The sequence below is a fragment of the Melitaea cinxia genome, chromosome 3 (genome assembly GCF_905220565.1).
Source record: "Melitaea cinxia chromosome 3, ilMelCinx1.1, whole genome shotgun sequence".
In the NCBI taxonomy this organism is placed as follows: Eukaryota; Metazoa; Arthropoda; class Insecta; order Lepidoptera; family Nymphalidae; genus Melitaea; species Melitaea cinxia.
In genome coordinates this window covers 9,399,339-9,427,284 of record NC_059396.1, presented here as the reverse complement: position 1 = coordinate 9,427,284, position 27,946 = coordinate 9,399,339, and the positions used below count along the sequence as shown (strand labels likewise).

Below are 27,946 nucleotides of genomic sequence, written 5' to 3'. Positions count from 1 at the left end.
AGTATCACACTGTCCGATTGTCCAACAGTCCGACTGTCCGAGATGATGTTATTCGTACCTTCGTACGACGTTCGTTAGCTCTTAAATGAAACAGAGCTATACAGCAGAACGGTACGAACAATTAATGTTGAATGTGTTAAGACCGTACGAGTTACATTGCGCCGCGCATTCTATTCATTTCGCGTTTTAATGTCCCCCTTTTAACCAAAGTTTTATGAACATAACGTAAACTAATTCCTTTTACGTAAAAGTAATTTTTTTTTGGTTATAGGTTTGTTTAGCGTGGGTAAGTAAAAATTGAGAATTTTAGTGATTAAAAAAACCTTTTTAATACACTTTTACGTAAAAGGAATTTGTTTACATTATATTTATGGGAATCAAATAATTTTTATAATGAGGTTTGTTATTTCACAATCGTATCTTTAGTACTAGAAGACATCATCATCATCATTATTTCAGCTTATTACAGTCCACTGCTGGACATAGGCCTCTACAGGTTCGCGCCAAAATGCGTGAACTCATGTGTGTTGCCCATAATCACCACGCTGGGCAGGCGAGTTGGTGACCGCAGGACAGGCTTTGTCACACCTAAGACGCTGCTGCCCGTCTTCGGCCTGTGTGTTTCAAAGCCAGCGGTTAGATGGTTATCCCGCCATCGGTCAGCTTTTTAAGTTCCAAGGTGGTAGTGGAACCTTGTTATCCCTTAGTCGCCTCTTATGACACCTACGGGAAGAGAGGGGGTGGCTATATTCTTTGGTGCCGTAGCCACACAGGACATGAATCTTAAATTATACGAAAAGCTAGAAGACAAAAAAAAAACATAATGATGAAAATAAAGTATTTCGACCTGCACACTGTTTTGTAGCCAGGTACTATTTATTATCACTTGGTCACTAATAGTACTAATAATATTTTATTTATATTCTTTATTGCACTTAAAATTTTTGTACAGATATTAATATACAAATTTGGTTAGCAACGGTGGACTTATCTCTAAAAGAGATCTCTTCCAGCCAACCTGTGATAGTGAGAACTAATGTTATATAGCAGGCTAAGAAAGTGCAGTAATGTAGATATATACAGATTCTTAAAAATAAAAATAAAAAGCTAATTAAATAATATTCATAACAGCATACAGTATATGTATATATATTATTTATATATACGCTACATTTACATACTATATACATATACACACTACTACTTATAAAGATCATACACATAAATATTACATATATATCTACATAAAATACACATATAATATACATATTATACAATACACAATAAAAGTAAACATTAATGAAAAGATATTTATGGATTCATTTGAGCGAGGAAGTATTGTTTTAGCTTATTTTTGAAGGTATAGATAGAAGGACTAAGCTGGATATATTTAGGAAGTTTGTTCCAGAGCGATGCACCATATACCGAAAAAGAATGCAAACGGAATTTTGTGTTGCTTTTCGGTATGTCGAGCATTGTAGTGATGCAAGACCGCCTAGAACGTGTGGGAGAAGGGAGAATTTGGAAACGAGAACGCAGGTATGCAGGAGAATTAGGATCGTGGAGTATTCTGTAGAGGAACGTCATGATGTGCATATCACGGCGAAGGCGGATTGGGAGCCATTTAAGTTGAGCACGAAAGTTAGATATGTGGTCATACTTACGTAAGCCAAAAATAAAGCGAATAGCAAGATTTTGAAGACGCTCTAGTTTGTTCAGTTGCTCCGCAGTCGCATCTAAGTAGCACACATCAGCGTAGTCAAGTATAGGGAGAAGAAGCGATTGCGCAAGCATAACTTTGGTTGAAAAAGGGAGAAAGTATTGAAGGCGTTTGAGAGAGTGGAAAGCGTGATGCATACGTTTGCTGACTTCATTGATATGAGCCACCCAGGTCATGTTACAATCCATTATTAGACCCAAATTTTTCACTTTATTAGAATAAGGGATTGTAACACTAGATAGCTGAACCTTAGGTATTGAATTCCAGTCAATTTTGCATGTCAGTCTGCTACTGCCAAAAATTATACATTGAGATTTGAGAGGATTGATGATAAGGCCGAAAGTATTAGCCCACGACTGAATTTCAACCAGGTCCGAATTTAGAGCACCAATAGCTTCATGCAACTCAGTCAGCTCAAAGTGTCGATATAACTGTAAATCATCCGCATACAGATGATAGGGAGAAGAAATTACTTTGGATATATTATTAATGAAGATTGAGAAAAGTAGAGGGGAAAGTACGCCGCCTTGGGGTACACCAGCAGTGAGATCTATCCAATCCGATGATGTATCGTTGGTTTTCACGCACTGCTGGCGTCCGAAAAGGTAAGAATGAAACCAGTCTAAAACAGTAGGAGAAATGTTGACCGCTCTGAGAGTTCCAATTAGTATATCTGGGTCAACAGAGTTGAAAGCACTGCTAAAGTCAAGAAGGACCATTGCAGTGAGCTTGGTGTTATCCATTGCACCACGAATATCCTCCGCGACATTCAGCAGCGCTCCAACTGTGCTGTGTGAGGAACGGAAGCCAGACTGATAGGGGCACAGCAGATTATTACTAGTTAAATTGGAGTATAGTTGTTGGTGTACCAATGATTCTATAACTTTTGATAGTATAGGAAGGATCGATAATAAGATGGTAATATATAATAAGGTGTACTAGTACATTTTTCGAATTGTACGAATAGGGTACCTGACAACGTCCGATTAAGCCCAAGACTAAAGTACCATTTATGTAAAGTAAAATTTAGGTACAAACAGTGTTAGAAACCTCAAAACTCGTATAATTTATTTATCGGGAGAATATACCCTAAAATCATTTTATGGGTTTTTATTCTTCAAAACCCCGAGTTGCACTGATAAATCGATAACTTTTACATCACTGGCTCACGGCACGAATGGTAACGAAAAGAATAAAAATTAAAGATATACCTAAGCAATCAATTTTTTTTCAATACATGTAGTATTCCACAAACAGCTTTCCCTCTCGAATAATTAATATTAGAAAGAGATAGTCACAATTGATTCGATGAAAAGGGGAATACCTCGCATTTTTTCGATAGGTTTGGCTATGAAGGAAAAAAAAGTACCAGAATAGTTGAAAAGCGTGAATTCTACCAAATATTTTTTACTTACTAGATACTGTTACCGGTACCTTGAAATCTACCAAAAAAGTAGAAATCTACTAAGTCTGTTCACGCTGATGACGCTGACGTTAGTTGACATCATGTTGATATTAACTTTAAATACCTACCTACTTTATCCATCTTTATCTGTGTCAGTTGATATGTCAAACTAAGTGTCAATAAGTATCAAAAGAGTGATTAACAATCACATACGGTGTTCATGATCATGTATATAGAAGATAAGCAAAACGTCTATCTAGTTTTAAAGATTATTATAAGGTATTAGAATTCTAAATATGACTCTGCCTTTACAAATACCTCCGTGTGCGAAAAGAAATGGCCTAAGTGGCCTCGGCTGTGAACGTTTTGAGTACGCAAGTACTATGGCCACAACGTTATTGGCACCAGTTAAAACTGAGCGCGAGATACTGGAACACTCAATGTCCGAAGATGATCCGAATGCCAACGTCCAGCCGAGGAGTGAAGTATGTAACCAGCCCCGGTGGGGACCTCGACATCGAGGTGCACAAGAGCTGGCTGAATTATATAGTCCAGGTGATCAATTTCTCATACAATTCAAAAGGAATCAATCAATTTTTTGCATTATTTATTAGATAAGAACGTTACGTTACATTTTTAATAATTACGTCCTTGGCAATCATGCCTTATTAAACAGTGTATTTTTGTACTTTGTAGTATTTTATATAGTATTTCCATATTGGCAGAAAGTTTAAATGTAGCTCAGTATAATAATTATCTTTTAACTGTAATAATATTTTTAAGCTTAGTGGTATGATTACAATTTTTTTTTATCAGCTGAATATGATGAGCTCAATGAAGCTGATTTTAAACTTGGTAGTATTTTATTTTTATAAAACAAAATATATGTATATTAATATTTGTAGGAAAACGGTTGCAAGAATGGGTATGTGTTGTAGTCTGCTGCACACTATGCATAAGTGCAGGCCTTCTCATGGCTAAATATTTACGTGCTGATGCTTCATTGTTACTGGCAGCAATAGCTGGTGTACTCACAGCAGACTTTGCCTCGGGTGTAGTCCATTGGGCAGCTGATACATGGGGAGCAGTAGATCTACCGATAATAGGCAAGGTATAATCATAAAAATGAAAATAATCACTCAGAGGCTATTACATGATTGCAACATATAACTACAATGTACTGTATTATTCTATTTATGTTAGAGCTTTTGCTTACATATAGAAATGCTTTGTTTAAACACCTATTATAAATGTTTTCATCGCAGCAGATATGTAAGGATCTAGATTTTCTTGCCCTGCCCACTATATGAAATTTACTTCTACCAAAACTCGTAAGTTGAATGTCATAATTATGATAATAAAATTTTCCTGATTTAAAGGCAAATATTGCTACCATACAGCACTAAATAGTAGCATGTTTTCTCACATTTATATATGTATGAATGTTATTTTATATACAAATACAAGTATGGCAAACAATTTGGACCCAGAAAAATAACTACTTAATCTTTATGATAAGAAAAAGGAAATTGATTAATTATGCACTTTTTATCAATTCAGAATTAAATGTTTAATTTAAAATTATATTTAATTTTAACCAAAGTGTCTTTGTATAATGAACTTAAAAAATGTATCTATGCATATGTCATGTGTTCAACTGTAATTAGTATTTCCAAAATGATGTTCTGGTTCCTACCCAATGATTAGTTTCCAATGCTCCTGGCATTGTCAACTTTAAGTCAATCTCAATAAATTGCCCTGTAATGATATGTACAGATATCAAAGTCATTTTTGCAAAGTGTTTGTAATTGAGCATAATTCAGCAAATGCATCCAACTTATCTGCTATTCTTCTGCTAGTTCATTGTCAGTAGACTTGTAAAATTACTATGTAGTCTATGACATTGCTGCAAAAAGTGATATTTTACATAATTTTTTTTACTAATATATAAATGAAACTTGGTTATGTATATTTGTGTCATTTATCAATGTAGAGAAATTATTTTTGTTTTACTATATATTCAATTATACATTTACGTATAGCTCCGTGCTAGGTAAGGCATTCCTGTGTTGTAGTCTTCTATTCATTAGGTAATAAGGTTAAAATAATAATTGATGTAGACACATATCATTGCTTTTTAGAATACTTAAGCTTAAGATGAAAATCTATAAAATGATCATAAAACCTGTCGTAATGTATGGATCAGAATGTTGGGCAACAAAAGTGACAGATGAAAGAAGAGTGCACGCAGCCGAGATGAGAATGCTGAGATGGATGTGTGAAGTGCCAAGGAAGATCAGATTAGAAATGAGTATATAAAGGGAAGTTTGAAAGTAGCACCCGTGACAGACAAAATGAGGAGCAATAGGTTAGCGTGGTATAAGCATGTAATGAGGAGGGATGAACGCTATATTGGTAAAAGAATATTAGGGATTAATGTCAAAGGTCGAAAAGTGTGATCGGCAGACCAAAAAAGCGATGGGCGGATTGTGTAAGTGAGGATATGAGAAAGAAAGGAGTAAGCGCTGAAGTGACGAAGAATAAAGAGAAATGGAAGAAGAAAACATGCGACGACCCTACATAAGTGGGATAAGGGCAAGAAGGTGATGGTGAAGATGATGTACTCAATGGAGTATTTTTGTGATAGAGTAGAATACTGATATGATAAAAAAATATATAAGACGGTTGGAAAACAAGCTTACAGCCCACATGATGGTAAGCGGTTACCACAGTCTATAGAGGCTTGCAACACCAGAAGCATCGCAAGCGCCTTGTCGACCTTGCCCCCAATCCTCGCCAGGAGCTTTGACCACCTTACCACAGAAACAACACTACTTGAGAGCAGGGTTAGTTAGCTGTGATCTTCTTGAGTTCTGGTTGAGGTACTTCCTTCTTTCCCAGATGTTGCTCGCAGCCAGTGTTGCTAACCCCAACTTTTGCGTTTAGGTCTCCCATCACGATTACGATGCCCTGTTTGCGAATAGTCTTTACGGTCGAATTTAAAGCGTTATAGAAGTCATCACTCTCCTCGTCCGTTGCGGCGTTGGTAGGATTGTAGCATTGGACTACAGTGATTTTGCGGACCTTGGAATTAAAGCGGTCAAGGCGGTATGTAGATACACGAAATTATATTAATCATTACATTACATCAAGAATTGATTTGGATTGTTATTTGTCGTGTCTATTACATAGATGTAATTCAATGATATAAATTTTTGAATGACTCAGTTTATGTGAACTAATCAGACATTGAGATCAGCATAAAATATGAGTAAGTGAGTGAGGTAAAACCCTAGGAAGTCCAATTGTTACATATGTCTAGTGAAAATGAAGCAGTTTGTAATTCTAAAAACAAATTCATTTTATGACTAGCCCATTGGTTGCAGTTTCTAGTGACCCTGACCTTTCTGCTCCGGGGGTTGTGGGGGTTCGATTCCCATATATATATATATATGGGAGCAGCTCCTTGGTTACCTGGAAAATTGCCAGCTAATAAGCGACCGACAATACAGATTTCGTCGTGGTCGCAGCGCTGGTGACCTTCTAGTATACCTAACACACCGCTGGGCAACCGCCATTGAGAGCAAGGGGGAAGCTATGGCAGTAGGGCATAAAGCTCTTTTAGCGAAGCTACCATCATACGGTCTCCCCGAGGGATTATGCGATTGGATAACCAGTTTTCTTAATGGGCGTAGCATCATGGTCGCTGTTGACGGAGTATGCTCGAAAACCATGCCTATAAACGCTGGAGTTCCTCAAGGCTCAGTGCTCCCACCCACGCTGTTTACTCTGTATATTAACGATATGTTGCAAACCAGCAATACCCGTTGCTATGCAGATGACAGTACGTGTGATACATTCTACACTGGCCGAGCTAATATGCCTCGGGCGGAAGTGGAAGAGTGGAGATTACAACTTGTGTCCGAAATCGAGACTTCTTTGGAGCAAGTCTCCGAATGGGGTAGAAGCAACCTCGTCCAATTTAACCTCTCGAAGACACAAGTTTGCGCATTTACCGCTAAGAAGACTCCCTTTTCTGTAGCGTCTAGTTTTCAGAAGACATCATTACACATGTCCAAAAGTATTGGGATCCTTGGGATAGGCATTACGAATAAGGTCTAATTCCGGGGTCATTTGGAAAGCAAAGCCAAACTGGCTGAAAAAGCTCGGAGTTCTGAACAGGACGGGCCGGTACTTCACATCGGGACATCGGCTACTGCTTTATAAGGCTCAGGTCTGCCCTCATCCCCCCATGTGTAGTGTTGTTCGCACCTAGGGGCAGGTGCCCCTCAATACCAACTCCACCAATTTGAATCCATCTAACGCCGGGCAGTTCGGCCGGGCATCCTAAACTCACGGATGGCTTAGAACCTCTAAGTATAAGGAGAGATGTTGGCTCCCTGTGTGTTTTTTACCGTCTGTACAACGGTGAGTGTTCTGAAGAACTATTTGATATGGTGCCGCCGTCACGTTTTTACCATCGCACCCTTCGCCGAAGGACTAAGTTCCATCCACACCATTTGGATGCATGGTTTGCGACCAATGTACGAGCTTCACGCGCATTCTTTCCGCGAAAATGCAAACTGTGGAATGACCTTCCTCCTGATATTTTCCCCGAGCGCTATAATTTGGGGCTTTTCAAGCGTCGAGGCATCTTTTTCCTAAAGGCCGGCAACGCACCTGCAACTCCTCTTGTGTTGCAGATGTCCATGGGCGATGGTAGCCGTTTAACATCAGATGGCTTCGTCTGCTCGTTTGCCCCCATTCTTATAAAAAAAAAAAATTATCGAAAAAAATGTACCTATACCAGTCGGCTGTTACCTATAACACAAGTATTAAGTTGCTTACTTTAGGAACAGATGAACGTGTGTGTATTGTGTAGATATTTATTTAATACCTTTAGATGAGCAATTTTTGTATACATATATATTGTATATGGGATATTCCATACCAAATCAACCACTTTGAACCCGACTACTTTCGATCTGGCCAAAAGTTTTCCATCCTTTTCTTTTTTAGTTTTCCATTTTTTTTCGACTTTTTCAAAAAATACCTTTATAGCCTAAATAATTTTCAATTCAACAAAATTATTCAAATTTAATAGAAATTTCCGAAAAAAAATTAGCATAATCTCTTTTAAAGGCCATATTCTCTTAAAACGTTTTTTATGATTATGTTTTCTGTGATGAATGCTAGATATTATGCTAATTTTTTTCGATTATCTCAAAGAAAATATTAGCACTTTCTTCTTAAATTTTTTAAATAATATGTTTATTGAACACTTGAAAAGTAATTAGCAAGACGTTTCAACTTACAGTTTTAAACCATATCATTTAAAAGAAAGATTGTTTAATAGTGAGACAGAAAAAAAATTTCAAAATCATCTTTAAAGGTCAAATTCTTGTAAAACTTTCAAAGGGATAAGAATCCAAAATGAGTGTAATAATAAATGTGTGAATAAGTGGAGTTTAGATGCTGCTGCACGTACTCTACATGAAGTAATACCTACATCAAGTTAAATGTCAACAGTTACAGAATCAGGTTAATGATAATGAAAATGATTAAATGTCATTATTATTTTGACTCACTTTATTGAAATAAAAGTTTATTAATTGAAAAATTATGCTATAATAAATTAATCATTAATTAATCTACTTATACCAACATTTCCTCCATTATTAAACTTCATATTTGTTATCAAAACATTCAAATAAAGCAAACTTCCTAATAAGTTAAGAAACGCGATTTACTTGTGAATTGTTAACATGCTCTAGTAAATAATGAATAAAATTAGATATCTCTTTATCAAGGAAAAAGTCGTCAGCTGATAAGATTCAGTGGGTGAAAGATGCTACTGCGTCACACCTTTCAAAGTACCGGTTGTCAAACTGTCCACTCAAGATACAGATATAGCAAGCTGATATTAATTTTCATTCATAGTAGCATATAAAATATCAACGGTAAAATTTTAGTAGAGAAGAAATCGTTGAAAAAAATTTTTTTTTTATGTTCTAGCAGCCAGCTGACATATAATCCACCATTTTATGATAAGCTGACTTTGTTTTTCCTTATCTCCTACTATAATCCGACAAATTTTAAAATAGAGGGAGTACCTGCCCCACCGCAGCCTGCAAAATAATGATAGATATATGTAATAAAAAAAAACTAATCGATAGATTTTCAATAGCTCAACTGCGTTGTCCTTTTAAATTGCTCACCTTAAATTATTTAATTAAAAATCAATAAAGTCGTTGAAAAAATCATTTATCAATATTTTCAAACATCTATATCTTTTGATTCATACAATAATTTTAATTGCTTTTTAATTGTTAAAAAACTGCTCAAGTTGCATTTATGATTGCTCAAGTACAGTTTGGAACAGCTCCACTTTCCTTAATTTTTAAATAAATATAAACAGTTTGAACAAATTTAACTTGGGCTGCCCGGAGTCTTAGCTGACGGTCGTAAATATTCATAATATAAATTCCTAATGAATTTCACGAATTTTAAATTGGAAGGTACTTGGTTATCAAAATCTGTCACTGGCTTCTGCACTATAAGATAGAAACTTTAGAAAACAACACAGAACTTTATTTTTTATTACTTAGAATATAAATCTACGACCAATGTGAAATCACCGTCGTTCTTCTATTAATAAATTGCACTTCTGCAGTAATTTATGAATATAAAAGTAAATTCGTTTTGATATTATACGTTAACGTACCACATATCGGTCGAATAGTAAAAGATCAATATAAGGAATCATCAATTATATACATTTTTGAGGTTTTAAGAACAAATAAATATGTATTATAAAGTTCTTAAAAAAAAAAAAAAACCTTGCGAGGAAGGAGTGGCGAAAGAAAAGTTTGTATAAGTGTTTTATCATTTTATCATCACATTCACACTAAGAGCATGCTGCATGTCTATAAATACAAATATATATATATTTTTTTTTATTATAATAATTATAGAAATTACTAAAGGCCTTCTGATACAGGTTTTCTTAATATGATAAAACGTGTGATTTATTTAGTGTGGGAATTTTGTTATTATTCAATTTATTATAAAATTGGATTCGTGTGTGGAGGTTTTATTAGATAATTGTGTTTGCTGGCAAACGAAAAAAACCGACTTCAATTACATCGACAAATTATACAACGTAAGTAGACGAAAAAATAGTCAAGTAAATACGCATTATCAAAGATTACTCCAAAAGTTGTAATCAAATCTCGATGAAATTTTAATATGACCACATGATAAACACCGGCTTTCAATTAAATTAAAAATCATCAAAATCGGTACAGCCAGTAAAAAGTTATGTGGATTTTCAAGGGTTTCCCTCTTTGCCTCGATTTCTCTGAGATCCCATAATGAGTAAGCTTACTCTTGACTTCAATCCCAATCTCACAAAAACACGAATTCAATACAGTTCCAGTTCCAATCTGTAATATTTTGGTACTCTTGACCAAATCGAGCTTTTAATTGAATTGCTATGCTCCATGTGAATTGAAATTGGAATCGAATTGATGATCGGTTTCCGGTGTAGCCATTATAATAAAAAATAATAAAATAAAATTTAACTCATGAAATTTTATGTTTTTTAAATTATAATGTGTCTCCAATAATTAATTATTATCTGTAATATTGTAATTCGTTAAATTAAACCTAAAACTGATTTTTTTAAGCATAAAAACGCAAGATATATTATACATTCTGGCATAATGTGTGTTGTTGTAAAAAAAAGCTCACGACTGGCGCTTTTGAGACTTCTAAATTTCAAATTATCTCAATTACGTATTTTCTTAATTTATATTTATAATTAACTTATCTTCTTTCTTTATTTACTTCTGTAATAATTTCTACAATTTTACCAGTGTTAAGCTTAAATTAGTCAATACAAAAGTTTATTAATACAGTTAAAACAAAAGATATTAGAGACCTGAATACTGTAATTTATATTTAAATATTAGAGATATAAACTGTGATTTATATTTAAAAATTGCTACCTTAGGTTAAAAGAGGATAAAAAGCTAATCGTTAAGTATTTAGTTCTATTTTATTAAATACTGTGATTGTGATATTGCTGATAATATAAAATATACATAGTTAATATGTTAAAAATAAGTGCCAGTCGCGCCATTATCTTAATAAAACACTTTAAGATACGCAATCGAACACTAAAAAGTTAACTTTATTGAAATGAGTAAATTCGATCCCAAACACGATTTCAAAGTTGATAGTCATCGTCAAAATATTGTCAAGAGTGCAAAAAATGTATAAGATCGAGAAATCCCAATTTCTATTAGTTACATAAAATTCCCCTGTAATTGAGTCAAATCGGTCGCTAGTGTAGTGTTCAAGAGTACCGATTGACAAGTTCTCGATCGCACTTCTAAATTTCAAATAGGACTGAGTTTCAAGAGTAAGCCTGCCTGGTTTCCTTATCATGGTACCACACCTGGGATATCTCCTTTCCAACAAAAAAAGAATTATCAAAATCGGTTCATAAACGACAAAGTTATCCCCGAACATACATAAATATATACATATATACGGTCGAATTGAGTAACCTCCTCCTTTTTTGAAGTCGCTTAAAAACAAGAATTGAGTTAAGGACGTTTAAAAACTTGATATTCTGATAACAATGAAAAATAAAGAAATTTTTTAAAGGTATAATTAATATAGGTGTAATATTAGGTGTATATTATAGGTGTAAATTTAGTCTCATTCGACCTCACAATATAATTCATTTTCTTGACTTTTAGGTAATCAATTTGTTATTTGTATATTTAAACTTATTCGAGAACATTTTTATTATGGTCCAATGTTTATGTTTTTGTGTTAAAACTTATAAAATCTGTGTAAACTTATTTAATTGCTACCTCAGGAATGATTACAAGATTTATTATATTTAATTTTAACACCATTCGTATTTAAATTTAAGCACATTTTCTCTTTGACAGAACTTTTTGCGGCCATTTCGTGAACATCACATCGATCCAACATCAATAACACGCCATGATTTTATAGAGACAAATGGTGACAATTTTGCTATCACCATACCTGTATTGGGAAGAATCGTGTGGCAGCTGCTTACTTATGATAAGTACCATATCGATGATCAATTCCATTGGATCGCATATTGGTATTTGTGCTGTATTTTTGTGGCAATGACAAATCAGGTACGTATTTTCTTTTCAAGTTTTCGTGTATCCATATTTTTTTTTATTTTTTGTTTTTTTTATGAATATTATAGTTAATTAAACACGAAATATTGTCGAATGGTTTTTACACTGGCCCACAAAGTGCACTGTACCTTTGACTAGGCCCATCTCGGGTTATGTATCTTGATGCGCTGAATCCGAATTCGGGGTCCGTTTGGCTTTACATCCCCTATTTATCAGTAAATTAAGCCGCCAAAGACGGCCAAAAATCGCAAAAAAAAATTGCATTGATGGATGATTTTTCGCGATGTTTAGAGGTTTATTTGCAATTTACCCTAAAACTTAGAGGGCTGACGAGAAAATCATCTTCGGATTTCGGTTCAGCGCTTTGAAATACATAAGAAACATACTTGTGCTATTTCGAAAAAAATCTTTTGCACAAATGCCTTTTTTGCGATTTTTAGCGACTTTTCGTTGATATTTTGGAATTTATTTAAAATAAGGGGGCGTAGGAACCCAAATTTGGATCCAGCGCATCGAAATACATAACCCCAGATGGGTTTGGTCAAAGTTACAGAGCACTTTTTTGGACCTGTGTTATTGATGATATAACTTGATATTTAAAAAACAAGGTATTAAAAATATATAAAGTTATGTCATCTATATAAATAAAAATGGATGTTGCTAAGCGCATAACTCGAGAATGCCTCAACCAATTCGGCAATTTTTTTTTTGTATGTTACTTAAGGCCCACGGAAGGTTTTAATATCTACTAAAAAAAAATACCTTCATTATATTAATAAATACGATAAATAGTTTCACTAACACCTTGGAACTTAAAAAGCCGACGAAAGCGGGATGATGATAATGATGATGATGAACGGGCCATTTTCCGCAACTCGACGTCTCCGTGCACTTATTTTGTGTGACTGACTGTGGACACTATTCCTGCCAGCCCAGCTCCTTAAGGAAGCCTAGCAGACCCTTCTCGTTGCCGACGACTTTCCTCCTCCTGCAGCCCGTAGCCGCCATGCAAGCCAGCCTTTGAAGTCGTTGTAACTTTGCTTCACCGGTGATTAGTTTGGTTCTCGGCCACCAAACTACTGCACCATAGCTGATAATTAGCCTGATGACGGACTGGTACAGCCACAGAGTGATTTTTGGGGATGAACCCCATCTTTTACCTATCATTCTGCGGCACTGCCAGAAGGCTATTGTAGCCTTGTCGATCTTGCTGTTGAGATGGTTGCTCCAGTTCAGTTTGCTATCCAGAATGATTCCTAGATACTTTATCTCCGAGCTGAACTGTAGCTCCGTACCAAACAGTCTAGGGGGGTTGTAGTTCCCCAGTAGTCGTTTGTTAGTGAACATTACCTGTTCTGTCTTTCTAGGATTGACAGTAAGTTCGTTGTCTATGCACCATCTCTCCACAATTCGTAGCGCCTGCTGCGTGACATTGCACACGGTACTGCTGACTCTGCCGCTAAATTAAAATGGCGATGTCATCAGCGTACCCGATCGTAAAGTAGTTGTTCTGGTTCAGACTGGTTATGAGGTCGTTTACCACTATATTCCACAGTAGTGGGGAAAGCACCCCTCCTTGTGGACATCCTCTAGCTACCAGTGCATGTTGTGTCTCAGATGATCTAAATTTGATGACTCTTTTACTGAGCATGTTACCTATCCAGTCAACCATTACCGGGTGCACTCCGTCTTAACCAGGGCCGACCTCTCTATTTTGCTGACCACTGCGTGTAGAGCTGACTCTGTTGATTTACTTTGGCTATACGCGTGTTGATGTGAGTGTAAGCGTACTGTAGCTAGGGAGTTTTCTCTCAGATCCCGTTCGCACAACCTTTCAAGGGTCTTCAATAAAAACGATGTGAGACTGATAGGTCTGTGAGATTTGGGTTCGGAGTAGTCACTTTTTCCTGGTTTGGGGATGAAAATCACCTTTACCTCCCTCCACTGCTTTGGCACGTCCCTATGAGCTAGACAGGCTACCAAAACAGTGGTAAGCCTTTGGATCAGTCGATTGCTTCCCAACTTTAAGAATGCTGGGAAGACTCCGTCCAACCCTGCGGATTTGAAGGAGTTAAAGCTGTTGATAGCCCATATAACTTTTGATGGACTTAATAACTTGAGTGCATAATCCCATTACTCCTCTATTGGGACTTTATCCTCCTCGAGCCAATCAATCGACTGCATGATATGGCAGCCTGGGAAAGGTGTCTGTACCATGGTACACTCTGCTTCTTCCGGCGTGCTCGTGACGGTGTTGTCTGGCTTTTTCAGGGAGCCTCCTATCTGGCTAGATTGGTTTGCTAGGACATTTCTTACCCTATTGGCCTGTACGCAGGTCTCTATGCTGCTGCAGAATTTGCGCCACGAGTCGGTGCTTCTGTACCTTAATCGCTTCTTGTATCTGGACTTGGCTTCCTTGTACTTATCCCAGTCCAGATCGGCGCATGTATTCATTGATCTGTTTAGGAGTCGCATTACCTTTTTCCCGAGTCTTGCCAGTTCAGGCCCTCACCAGTTTACTTGTGTTCTCCGGTGGGGTTGATAAGAGACATGCAGTTTGGTAGGAATCTATAATATTGTTAGTTAGCATATCTACCTGCTCTTCTATCTGTCCTGTTCCCACAAGTCTGTCTGAACATGTCTGCTCCCTGAATAGCTGCTCCAGTCTCTCGGCGTATTGCACGCGATTGGTTTTGCGTGGATTAAGCTTAGGGGTTGCTGGGACTGTATTTATTTGCACATCGAAGCGTATCCATCTGTGATCTGAGCATGATGCCTCGTTGGATACATGCTAGTTGGAGATGGTTCCGGAGGCCGCTTCTGAGGCTAGAGTTAGGTCGATGATTGTTCTACTACGTCTGTTCACGAATGTGTGTTCAGAACCCACGTTTCGATCGTCGTTACGACCTCCTAGGGGTCAATGAGTTTGGCGAACACTTGCTAGAAGAAGTTGAGGGCCAGCATGTAAAAGCTTCTTTTGCATCATTTCGAATAGAGTTTTAGTGAAATGATGTTTAGAACAAATTAATATGGGACGTTTAACATTGTAGTCATATTGTCAAGAATTGTCAAGCCTGCCGCCAACACAAATGAGCCCATCGGAATCTAAAAATGGAGTAAATGAAATTAGTTTATTCTTACGTGGTAATGAATCTTTAGCTTTAAGTATACGATGTTCCTCCGAGAACATTTGTAGTTGGGCTGCTCGTGTTATATAAATTAATGAACTTTGTAGTTTATGTTGGGTGAGTGAACCTAGTTTTTTATTTTATATTTTTTAAATTGTATATAAATCTAAATATGTAAGCGAAAACTCTTTGTAAATAATTAAATTTAGAATATTTAGATATTAAATTTTGATTATAATTACTATTTTGTATATTCATGAAATTAGAAAGGACTTCTGGTAAATGTTGTTTAGCATTACCATTGAGCGTTTTGGGCCAAATAGATTTATCTTGGAATAAGAAAGATGGGCCTGACCATCACAATTTGCATGCGCTGATCTTATCAGCCTTCACGCCTCGGGTTATAAGATCGGCTGGGTTTTCCCCAGACGGCACGTAACCCCACTCAAAGCCAGAAGTACTCTCCTGTATTTCATTGACACGGTTATGTACTAAAGGCTTAAGACGATGCGCAGGCATCGACAACCAAGCCAACACAATTGTTGAATCACACCAAAATCTGCACATTTTTATAGATATTGTCAGTGATTCTTTAACTTTTGTGCACAGTCTTGATTCTAACAATGCCGCATACGTAATCGAGGCGTCGTGATTTTAGACGTTAAAAGATTAACAGTGACCATTCCTAAATCATTGACTGATCGTAAGTAGACTCAGGCACCGTCAGCCCTTTCAGAGGCATCTGTAAATATATGAATTTTATTTATGTGATAAGAACATGAAATCCATCGTGGTATATTTAATTTATTTAAATGCGGTAATGTATTACAAAATGTATTCCACTGGCTTGAGATTTCGAATGACACCTCTTCGTCCCAGTCACACTTATTTAACCACAATTTTTGTAAAGTGACCTTGGCTTCCAACAAAAATGGACTAACTAAATTTAGTGGGTCAAATATTTGACTAATGATGGACAAAATAATGCGTTTAGTGACATTCTTAGAGGGTAGGGTAGAGTATAACCAATATAAACCTAACGTTTTTAATGAATCTTTTCGATCACTAAGATTTAATATATTATTAGAAGTGTTGTCATTATTTATTTGATTTTGATTATTGTTTATTTCCTTTAAAATTTTGGCACTATTTGATTTTAATTTCTTAAATTGAATTTAGCTGTAGATAAAATTGTCATTACTTCTTTGCGTAATTCGACTGTCCCTTCAATGGTATACCACTGAGGTTATCGTCAACATAAAAGTCGCGTTGAATAGAATTTTTTGCATGGTTACTACATTCGTTGTCAGCTAAACTAACCAAGCATTTTGTAGCTAAATACGGCACGGATGCAGTTCCGTAAGTAACCGTATTTAATTTGTGTCTTTAGTGGTTCGGAAGGATTTTTACGAAAAATGATTCGCTGTAATGAACGTTGAGGAGGATTCAATTCTAGCCTAGTACATTTTTTCAATGTCACCGGTGACTACAAATCGGTGTTGTCGAAAACGCACTAAAATTGAAAATAGGTCATCTTGAACGACGGGTCCCACCATCTGTATTTAGTTAAGCGAAACACCAGAGGTAGTTTTTGCCGACGCGTCAAATACTGTGCGCAATTTAGTTGTTGTACTAGTTTCGCGTGTGACACTATGATGGGGCAAGAAATAATTTCCACTAGATAAAAAATCATTGTCTTCTGTCATGTAACCTAGACTCAAATATTCTGACATGAAATCAACATGCATATTTTTGAAATTAGCATCCTTCTCAAAACGTTTTTCGAGCGATAAAAATCGACGTTTACCCATTTTATATGAGTCACCTAAATTCTCGGGACTTGATTTAAGAGGCATTGTAACTACAAATCGTCCGTCGTAATTACGAAATGTATTTTTGAGACAACTCTCTTCACAAGCACGTTCTTCCGCGGAAAGGGGATATTTGGAAGGGAATTTCCCAAAAATTTGTTAAATCGGGAACATTATTTGTATTTATAAGATTACATAGATAGGTGTGAGTGGGGCGAACGGTGTCTAGTACCTATTGTACTTGTTACTATCCACCCATCCGTCTCTGTCCCCCCTATGGCCAGGTTGTCCAGGCCCGCTACACAAGCCTCCTCCTCCGACTCCCGAAGCAGTTCCTCTTCGACCACTGCTTCTTCGGTCTGGGATTTGGGGCTTGACTGCCTCATAAGGGGTGGCTCGGGCATAGCCGGGATTACTCCTGACCCTTCTCCCTTCGCCTGTCCTTAGTCATTGGCCTCCCCCATTTAGTCGTCTTGCTTCGTTGGCAGGGTTCGGTAAATTTACCTTTCGGACCCTGGAACTTCACGTACACCGACCCCAGCAAATATCAGAATCAGCGCTCACGCTCGATCAGGGTCTGCACCACATCCGCAGGCGCGCTGAAGACCAAGAACGTGTTACCGTCCTGTCTGTCGACCTTGTGGAGGGTCCAGTTATCCACCCTTGCCCACTTGTTCTGGAACCGCAGCGCACGTCCCACTATCCAGATATCCGGCTGTTTACCTGGCAGTAGGACGCCGCAGCGGACCAGCTTGACGAGGTCGCGCTGACGTTTGACCATCATTCTGGTACCCGTGGACAAGATGAGCTCTGAAACTATTCGTGTAAGGTTTCCCACGGCATCATGGTTCTCACACCACAGTTTCAGAGCTCCGTTGACGTATATCGGTTTACCCTGAAAAACAGGGTTCACCGGCTCGTCATTGGTCGCATCTATGGATTCCTTGAAAAGACGCTCCTGTAGAAGGACCTGTACTTCTTCAGCGGCCTGTGCAGTCAAAGTCTCTCCAGTCGCGCGTCATCGCAACCAGTAGGTCCGACTGCACTGCCTCTGCATAAGGGTCATGGGTTCCGTCCACTAGCTTCGGCTTTTTGGATCACCCCTTGGTGACTGCGAGTCGTCGGGGCGAGCCCTTTTGGCCGGTGCCTGGGACGTACTTCCACCCCCCGCCTTACTCTTCGCCTACGTCTTGCCGCGTTGGGCTCGACCAGTTTCCTGGTTACCCTGGCCACCTGCTGCCCCTTTCGCGAACATGACGGACCCCTTGGATTTGGGTTTGTTGGCTTGGGCTGTCGCAGCGCGCTTAGCGGCTTCCACCTTCAATGCACGCTTTTTTTTGACAATGGCGCTGTCTCTTGCTTTTACGCTTGGGCTTACACCTGTTTACCCCCTGGTTGGGAGGCCACTAGCGCCTCCCGGCGACTTGCCGGGTTTACCTTTGGCCTGTCGTCGGTCAACAAGAGTCCACGCCTCGTCATAACGTTGGAGGGCAGCCACCTCTTCTGCCGTCCGGGTTCCAGGTTGCCCCGGTGGCGACGTCGAGGATAGCACCCTTTGGCTTAGTGCCTTCCTGAGGTGGCACTGAGCCTGTCAAATACGCCGTCGACTTGGACGGCCTCGGTTCCCCCGGTTTCCCGGTTTCCCCCCGGCCACCCACGGACTTGCGTTTTGTGTGTGGTGGCGCCACATTAGCAGCACCACCCTCATGTGTGTGTTTGTGTGTGTGTGTGTGTGTGTTTGTGTGTGTTTGTGTGTGTTTGTGTGTGTGTTTGTGTGTGTGTGTTTGTGTGTGTGTGTTTGTGTGTGTGTGTTTGTGTGTGTGTGTTTTTTTTGCTGAGGTCAAGGTCGACTTCGCTGCCTTGCCTCCGCTTTTGGAGGAAGGCGGTCCCACTTTCGTGATACCGCTCTCCTGCTGTGGTGGCTGAACCCGTGAGGGCTGTTTAGTAGACGGACCCGCTTTCGCGGTTACCAGTAAGGTACCATCCGGTTTCCCTTCAGGTCCCTGGGGGTTTTTGGATCTGTGTACGTCCATGGTACAAATAAAACATTTTCATCCGCTCCCGCTCCCTACCCTCCATGGAGCCCGCAGCATTGGGAATGCCGTATCGACACCGGGGCTACGCAGTAGATATAGATTTGGCAGGTTGGGTTCCAAACGCGACATCAGGAGCTACAGATGCAACTGGCAGGTGACCGCGATCCCACAGCCCCCAGTCGTTCCAAACACCCTTGCTCCGTCAGCATGGCCGGTCCCTATGTCCTCCCAGAGGACCCTCCCCCATCTCGCCGGCGTAAAGCACCCAGCTCATCCGTGCAGTTACGCATGTCCATTTCCCCGCAGTGGCTAGCTACGGGGCTACTGTTTAGACTGAAATCCGGACCAAAAAGGAGAGAAAGCACACCGCGTGTTGTCTCCCGTGGTTACAAACCCCGACCACGTTCGACTCAACCCCCCAGGACTCCTTCATCCTTGCGTAGCGCGATCAACTGCGCAGGACACGCAGGTAGGCATTTGCGATAGAGATCTACCGGGTCACCTACTATACCCGGCAGATAGCCTGTCATAATTAGTTACAGCAGTCCGGGGTAGATGGTAGTTTGCGGCGCCCGTTTCGACCACAGTATTTCTAGGGTGTGCGACCCACTTCAAAACACCACAGACGCCCTAAGAAATAGGTTCGCTCCCAAACCCGTACGTCGGCGAGCTAAGGGCGACGAGGACGCGTATGACAGACGTGACCGAGGCGACCAATAGCTTACCGCCGCACTCTTAAGCGTACGCACACCCCGCCCTACGTCCCCGATGGCGGCATAACCATCCAACTGGTGGCTTTGAATTCTGGAGGCGTGTGTGTGTGTGTGTGTGTGTGTGTGTGTGTGTGTGCGTGTGCGCGTGCGCGTGCGCGTGCGCGTGCGCGTGCGCGTGCGCGTCCGTGTGCGTGTGCGCGTGCGTGTGCGTGTGCGTGTGTGTGTGTGTGTGTGTGTGTTTTTTTTTTTTTTTCCCTTCCCCAGAGGTATGGAAGAAACCTCTGGCGTCAACTTCCTCTTCCCCCACGGAACCGCCGCTAGGCATTACTTCGTGGAGGGAGGCTCCAGCTACTGCTCTTCCGTCATGCTGATGTCACGGGTTTTGTTTTCCGACCGCGTTCTTTCCAACCGACGGAGCTCCTGAAGAACTTCCGTCGCAAAAGCGCTTGTCGCCTGCCATGCTGCCTCCGACGATAGCATAGCTTCTATCAGAGACTGGCTGAATTTTCTTCGTAAGGACCTTTGACCAGGTACTACGTAACAGGTCGAAACGAGGGCATGCAAAGAACACGTGCTCCGCATCTTCACTGACTCCTGGGCAGGATGGGCATATCGGAGACATATCCCGCTTATATTTATAGAGGTATTCCCGATAGCACCCATGTCCTGAGATCATTTGTGTCAGGTAGTAATTGACCTCACCATGATTACGGTTTAACCAGACATCAACCTTTGGAATAAGACGGTAGGTCCATCTGCCTTTTGTACTGGTATCCCACTTCAATTGCCATCGTCGTATGCTATTAAGTCGTTCCTCCTTGCCAAGTTCTCCAGGGCTCAGTGCGGTCGTTACTTTACGGTGGTATAGGTAGTATGTTACATTTTTTGTGTAGTATGTTACATTTTTGTATATATATATAAATTTTATTCTTTTATTTTATTTATTTTTTCTTTGGTGTTTTTTTTTTTTAATATTTATTATTTATTTTTTATTTTCTTCTGAATGAATACTTCTTGCACTGTTTGCCTCGCTATATGAAACACTTACTCATGACCATGGGTTGACTGGAAGAAATCTCTTTCAGAGATAAGTCCACCTTTGCCATAAACCTTTCTATTATTGTATGTTTTATATCAATTTTTTGAGTGCAATAAAGTATATAAATAAAATAAAATAGGGCTTTCCGTTCTTCGGCTAGTACTTCAATTGGCAGCATCCCAGCAATAACGTTGACAGCATCGTCAGACACTGTGCGAAAAGCACTGGCAATTCTTAAAGCGCTCAGCCGATATACTGGTGCAATTTTTCTTCGTGCTTCCTGTATTTTAAGCGCATCGGCCCAGATGGGGATTCCATAGGTGAGTACAGATGTTACTACAGACGTCAGTAACGCCCTCCTTCTCTGCTTCGGGCCTCCTATGTTGGGCATTAGCCTTGATAATGTCGCTCTGACCACTGACGCTCTGGCACCCACGTGCTGCGCCTGCTGCTTGAAGTTGAGTCGGGCATCAATCATAACGCCCAAATACCGAAGAGACGGCTGGGATGTGATTTCATGAGCTCCGACTTGCAGTGTGATGGTTTCTAGCCGCTTCCTGCTAGTGATGAGTACTGCCTCAGTCTTGTGCTCCGCTAACTGCAGTCCAACTGTGTTCATCCAGTGGCTAATTTTTTCGATGGTAGCGTCAAAAGCGAAGGTAATTTCTTCGAGATGCTTTGCAACGACCACTACGGCCACATCATCTGCATATGCCACGAGTTTGGCTTCTTTTGGAAGTTGTAGTTTTAATAACCCGTCATACATGATATTCCACAAAAGTGGGCCTAATACTGAGCCCTGGGGCACTCCTCCAGTGACTTTGTATGTTTTCGGACCAGTCTTTGTATCATATTTTAGGATCCTGCCAGAAAAATAGCTTGCAACCATCCTTCGCAAGTATCCTGGTACCTTCATTTCGTAAAGAGCTTTCATAATGCAATCCCACTTGACGGAATTGAAGGCATTTTTTACGTCTAACGTTGCTACCAGGCAGTACTTCTTGGTACCTCCCTTCCATCTGGTTCCAGCGATTGCGTCCTTAGCCGTATTGACGACGACGCTAATTGCGTCCAAGGTAGAGCGTCCTTTCCGAAAGCCGTATTGGTTGCTGGCAAGTAGCGGTTCGACTGCTGCTTCGATCCTCCTGTGTATTATGCGTTCGAGTATTTTGCCAGCAGTATCCAACATGCAGAGCGGACGATAGGATGTTGGTTCTTCTGGAGGTTTCTTTCCTTTGGGGAGGAGAACTAGCCTCTGTTGTTTCCACATAGTTGGGAATGTACCTTCTGTGAGGCAATTGTTATAGACGTTAAGAAATATTCCAGGCACTGCTTTGATGGCAGCTTTTAGTGCAATATTTGGAATTCCATCTAGACCCGGAGCTTTCGTATTCCCTACTCTAGACCACGCTTCGAACAGCTCATTTTCTGTAATGGGTGGAAATTCTTCTGTTTCATATTGCTCTATCTGACGATGTAGTTGCATTTGGTGGGGAAACAGCGTGGCAACGATCTTGCCTAGGAGTTTGGGACAGGTGGGCGATGGCATTGGCTGGCTCTTCAGACGAGTCATGACCACCTTATACGGCCTGCCCCATGGGTCGTCTTCTACCTCAAGTATCAGCTCGTTCCAACATCGTCTTTTGCTGTCTTTGATGGCTTTGTTCAATCTTTGGCGCGTTTTTTTATATACTGCCACCAGTTCCTCATAGTTTGGTCTTTTTCTACAGCGTTGTGCTGCTCTTCTCGCCTTAAGACACTTTTTACGGAGATTATCGATGTCCTCGTTCCACCAATGCATCGAGGAAGGCCTGGTTATAGCACGTTTCCTAGGCATGGAGGCGTCGCAGGCTTCTGTAATTCTCTTCATCAGATATTTTGCCATATTTTCAGCATTTCCATCACTGATTGGTTCTCTATTAAGAGCCACCATGAAGACTTCAAGGTCGAAGGCACTTATTTTCCAACCAATTGTCCTAGTTTTCCTGTGTACTCTTCCAGCGCTTTGCTCGGATGATACTTCCCACAATAGTGCGTAGTGATTACTGGCCGTGTAGGTATCCATCACCTCCCAAGAGCAGTTTCCCTTAACCAAACTGCTGGAGACGAAGGTTAGGTCAACGATGGAATTCGCTTCTCCTCGGACAAACGTAGGTTTATCTCCGTTGTTTAGTAACACTACGTCCAGGCTGGACATTGCCTCCAGTAGTACCTTTCCTCGTGCGTTTGTCTCCTTACTACCCCAATCGACTGCCCAAGAGTTAAAGTCCCCTGCGATTGCAATCGGGGAATATTGGTTCGCATTTTCGGTCAGCCGTTGCACAAAGTTCTTGAACTCGTCGAGTGAAAGGCTGGGCGGGGCATAGCAGCTGTAGAAGTAGATTCCCTCAAGCTTCGCGACGACAAAACCAGCCTCACTGCCATTAGCAGGACTCTGAAAGGCGTATCCACCACAGGCCCAAATCACAGCTTTAGTGGTAATGTCTGTTTCCCATGGTTGAGTTACGAGGTGTCTATACGGCTCCGAAATCAGAACAAGGTCTGGATTTAGTTCTCGCACCGTCTGCATGAGCAAATCGTGTGCAGCCTCACAATGATTGAGGTTTAGTTGCAGTACCTTCATAATTGTTTCTTTTTTCTCACCTTCTGGAGTGCCTCTTGAAAGACTGGGCATCTGCTGCTACCAGCAATGTGGGCACAATTTTTTGTGTTGCCCTTTTCGAGACACAAGGTACATCGGGCATCTTTTTTACAGGTGACAATTTTGTGTCCCTCTTCTCCGCAACCGGTGCAGTGATTGGATCTGTCCACGTCGCTCTTACACTTAGCGGCAAGATGTCCATAGTGCCAGCACCTAAAACACTTGGTTGGTCTCTCCACAATTCTTATTCGGCAGTTGACCCAGCCAATTCTGATTTTGCTGTGCTCCCCCAAGACCTTCCTCGCTATTGACGCTGCAAGTGTCACTGATGCCGTCTGTGTACCGCCATAGGCCTTGCGCAGTGATCTGATGACATCCAGAGTCAGTTCGTCATCTTCTCCAGCCGCTTTCTGTAGGGCTTCGAGGACATCTTGTTTAGTCGTCGTGTCGTCAAGGTCTCGTATTTCGATTTCCTTTTGCGGTCCCTTACTTATAACTTCAGCTTCGTTCCCAAGGAGCTTAGCAATGGTTTTTTGCAGCCCGTGACCTTTGTCTGTGCTCTCTTTGGTAAGGATGACCAACAGATCACCAGTCGCTGTTCTGCGGATTTTATCTACCGTTGAGCGGACTTGCTCATCGGGAACATCTTTCTTGATCCGACTGAGTATATCCGCATATTTCTCTTTTTCTTTTGGCCGAACAATCAGTGCATTGGGCCTCTCCACTGATTGTTTTGGCTTCTTTCTTTGAGATGGCTTCTTCTCTTTTTTGGATTTGACTGTTTGCCACTCTGATATCTTCGTGTCGGGTGTTTTTGTTTTATTTTCAGCGAGTAGGGTAGGTCCTGTTCCCTTCATTTTCTTCGCGTTCTTGCTCCCCGATTCTGGTGATGTTCGCTCTTTCCGTTTAGCTTTGCGAATATCACGTTTTTCTCCAGTGATCGACTCAACATCAGTTTCGAATTCGTTGTCTATCGTTGTGGTTGTCTCGGTGATGTTCCGCACACGAGGTGTTGGCGATATACGTGAGTCTATTGGCGTCAATTTAGTTTGAGACTGGTCTTCAAGTCGGGTATCTTCCAACATTTTTAGTCTTTTGAAGGCACTGCCAATACTGGCCACCTTGGTTTTTATCTCCTTATGGACGTTTATTTTAGGTTAGACAAACTCTCTGAGCTCTCCAATTAGCTTCTCAAGATGGTCCCACGCTTGCGTCCTTTTCATGTCCGCACTTGCTTCTGCATTTGCTTGTTGGGCCTCCTGGCCACAGTTACTTCTTTGATAAAATTGGTTTTTATTAATATTAAGACTTATCATTTTGTTCCCACGAGTACCTAGGGAAATTTCCGTCCACTCACAGCAGAGCCCCGGTTGCTGGAGTAAGGCCACTAAATACGCCTGGGGTTGGACCCGGTGCCCCAGGGGAACCGTTTGCGACGTCACGTCCCTGACGCCATGCAGTCCTCGACACGGTATCTTAACGTCTTAACTTGGGGTGTTTTGTCCGCGGGAGCTATTTTATTTCACTCCTACCCTCCGCTCATGTGAGCGGCGAGCATTCTCCTATCCGCTGATGGAGACGCGCCCGGTAGCAGTATCACCTCAGCCCCGGGTGTGTGTGTGTGTGTGTGTGTGTGTGTGTGTGTGTGTGTGTGTGTGTGTGTGTGTGCGTGTGCGTGTGCGTGTGCGTGTGCGTGTGCGTGTGCGTGTGCGTGTGCGTGTGCGTGTGCATGTGCGTGTGCGTGTGCGTGTGTGTGTGTGTGTGTGTGTGAGAGTGAACTTTCATATTACTAGCAAAGTTACCAGCTTACGGTCTCCCCGAGGGATTATGCAATTGGATAACTAGTTTACAGACGGAGTATCCTCGAAAATCATGCCTGTTCCTTAAGGCTCAGTGCTACACTGTTTATTCTGCATATTAACGATATGTTGCAAACCAGCAATATTCATTACTATGCAGATGACAGTACATGTGATGCATTCTACCCCTTCCGGGCTAATATTCTTCGGGTAGAAGTAGAAGAGAGGAGATTACAACTTGTGTCCGAAAACAAGACTTCCTTGGAGTAAGTCTCCGAATAGGGTATACGCAAACTCGTCCAATTTAACCCCTCGAAGACATTAGTTTGCGCATTTACCGCTAAGAAGACCCCCTTTTCTGTAGCGCCTAGTTTTCAGAACACATCATTACACATGTCCAAAAGTATTGGGATCCTTGGGGTAGGCATTACGAATGAGGTCTTATTCCGGGGTCATTTGGAAAGCAAAGCCAAATGGCTGCAAAAAAAGCTCGGGGTTCTGAACAGGACGGGCCGGTACTTCACATCGGGACATCGGCTACTGCTTTATAAGGCTCAGGTCTGCCCTCATCCCCCCATGTGTAGTGTTGTTCGCACCTAGGGGCAGGTGCCCCTCAATACCAACTCCACCAATTTGAATCCATCTAACGCCGGGCAGTTCGGCCGGGCATCCTAAACTCACGGATGGCTTAGAACCTCTAAGTATAAGGAGAGATGTTGGCTCTCTGTGTGTTTTTTACCATCTGTACAACGGTGAGTGTTCTGAAGAACTATTTGATATGGTGCCACCGTCACGTTTTTACCATCGCACCCTTCGCCGAAGGACTAAGTTTCAACCACACCACTTGGATGCACGGTTTGCAACCAATGTGCATTCGCATTCTTTCCACGAACATGCAAACTGTGGAATGACCTTCCTCCTTAGATTTTCCCTAATCGCAATAATCTGGCGGTGTTCAAGCGTCGAGTGTAATCATGTCATCTTTTGCCTAAAGGCCGGCAATGCACCCGTAACTCCTCTTATATTGCAGATGTCCATGGGCGAAGGTAGCTATTTAACATCAGATAACTCTGCTCGTTTGACCCCATTATTATAAAAAAAAGATGCAAACACAAATTTTTCCATATGTCGGCACTAGTGCTGTCGTGCGCAATTAGTAAGGAATTTATAATATCACGCCACCTAGCACATCCTTCGACTTTCACCTACCCTCACTCATTATATTACTGGAGTTATTCTGACGTGTATAAAACGAACGGTGCAACCGCGTTAAGGCAGTGTTGGCTCTGGCTTGGCACGACGCACTTGTTGTATTATGCTAGTAGCTTATTCTAGACTCTTCAATCATTAATTTGTGCAAACGAATTAACTCTTACATAACGATCTATTATTTGGCTAGGCAGGGTGGACAACTCAGCAGCAGTGAAGGTGAGCGTTGATGTACATCTCAAAGGGGATCTCTTAAACCTACACCTAGGTTGCAAGTCTTAGGAACTGCTCTGAGTTTCTCCCTCTGCCACACGATGCACTCTGCTCCCACACGGTGTATCCATCGAATGCTAAGTAGTTTGTCTCCACCCCGTTAACTAATAACTATCCCGCGTTCCGCGCTGCGTACCTTTCTACTATAATAACTACGTTTCTGCTAAGTGAGTCCTGTGACATAATAAATTGGTGATATCATAAATTGTGTTTACTTGTGCCAACATTGACTACTGAAGCCCACAGAAGGCCGAGTACTCAGAGACGATGAGCGAGAGAAATCTACCTCATCCGACACATATATTACAGTTTCTTACTCTTAAACGAACGTATTCTTGCAGATTCATAAATGGTCACACACATACTTCGGCCTACCAGCGTGGGTAGTTCTACTCCAGGAGTGGCACATAGTGTTGCCGCGTCGACACCACCGCATACACCACGTGGCGCCGCACGAGACTTACTTTTGTATTACTACTGGCTGGTTAAACTGGCCTTTAGAAAAATTACACTTTTGGTCCACACTTGAAACTATCATAGAAGCTTTAACAGGCTGCAAGCCTCGCGCTGATGATTTGAAATGGGCTCAGAAGCGTTCCTAGAATTAACACTGTCCATATACCAATTTTTATACCGCTGCAGCTAGTATAAACGCAACTGTTGATATATTTGTAGCAATAATAATAGATTGCTAAGATTTTCTCGCTATAATGAGTTGTATTGCTTAGGGATAAGTATTGATATAAAAAGAAAAAAATCTTAACATATATTTGAAAATGAAATAAGCAATTAATAACTTTGAAGTTTTTTGCATTTTTATAAGAATCTTATTTAGATTTTAGTGGATTGAATAAACATTTTCTTATTTAATCATTATCAATTTAACGAGTTAATAAAATATTCCGCCTGGAGTTTCCTTTACCTTTAGCATTGTACATGTAAGGCGACTGAAAACTCAAAATATATAACAAATATTGATAA

General features: G+C 40.7%; 1 protein-coding gene across 1 annotated transcript; it reads left to right on the top strand.

Moving 5' to 3' along the window:
• Positions 1-1,384: 1,384 nt before the first annotated feature.
• Positions 1,385-27,946, top strand: LOC123669419 (plasmanylethanolamine desaturase). Its single transcript, XM_045603025.1, has 5 exons — positions 1,385-1,397; positions 3,319-3,680; positions 4,031-4,236; positions 12,092-12,310; positions 27,307-27,946. Exons 2-5 carry the CDS (start codon positions 3,422-3,424, stop codon positions 27,565-27,567), a joined length of 945 nt encoding a protein of 314 aa, XP_045458981.1. The 5' UTR covers positions 1,385-1,397; positions 3,319-3,421; the 3' UTR covers positions 27,568-27,946.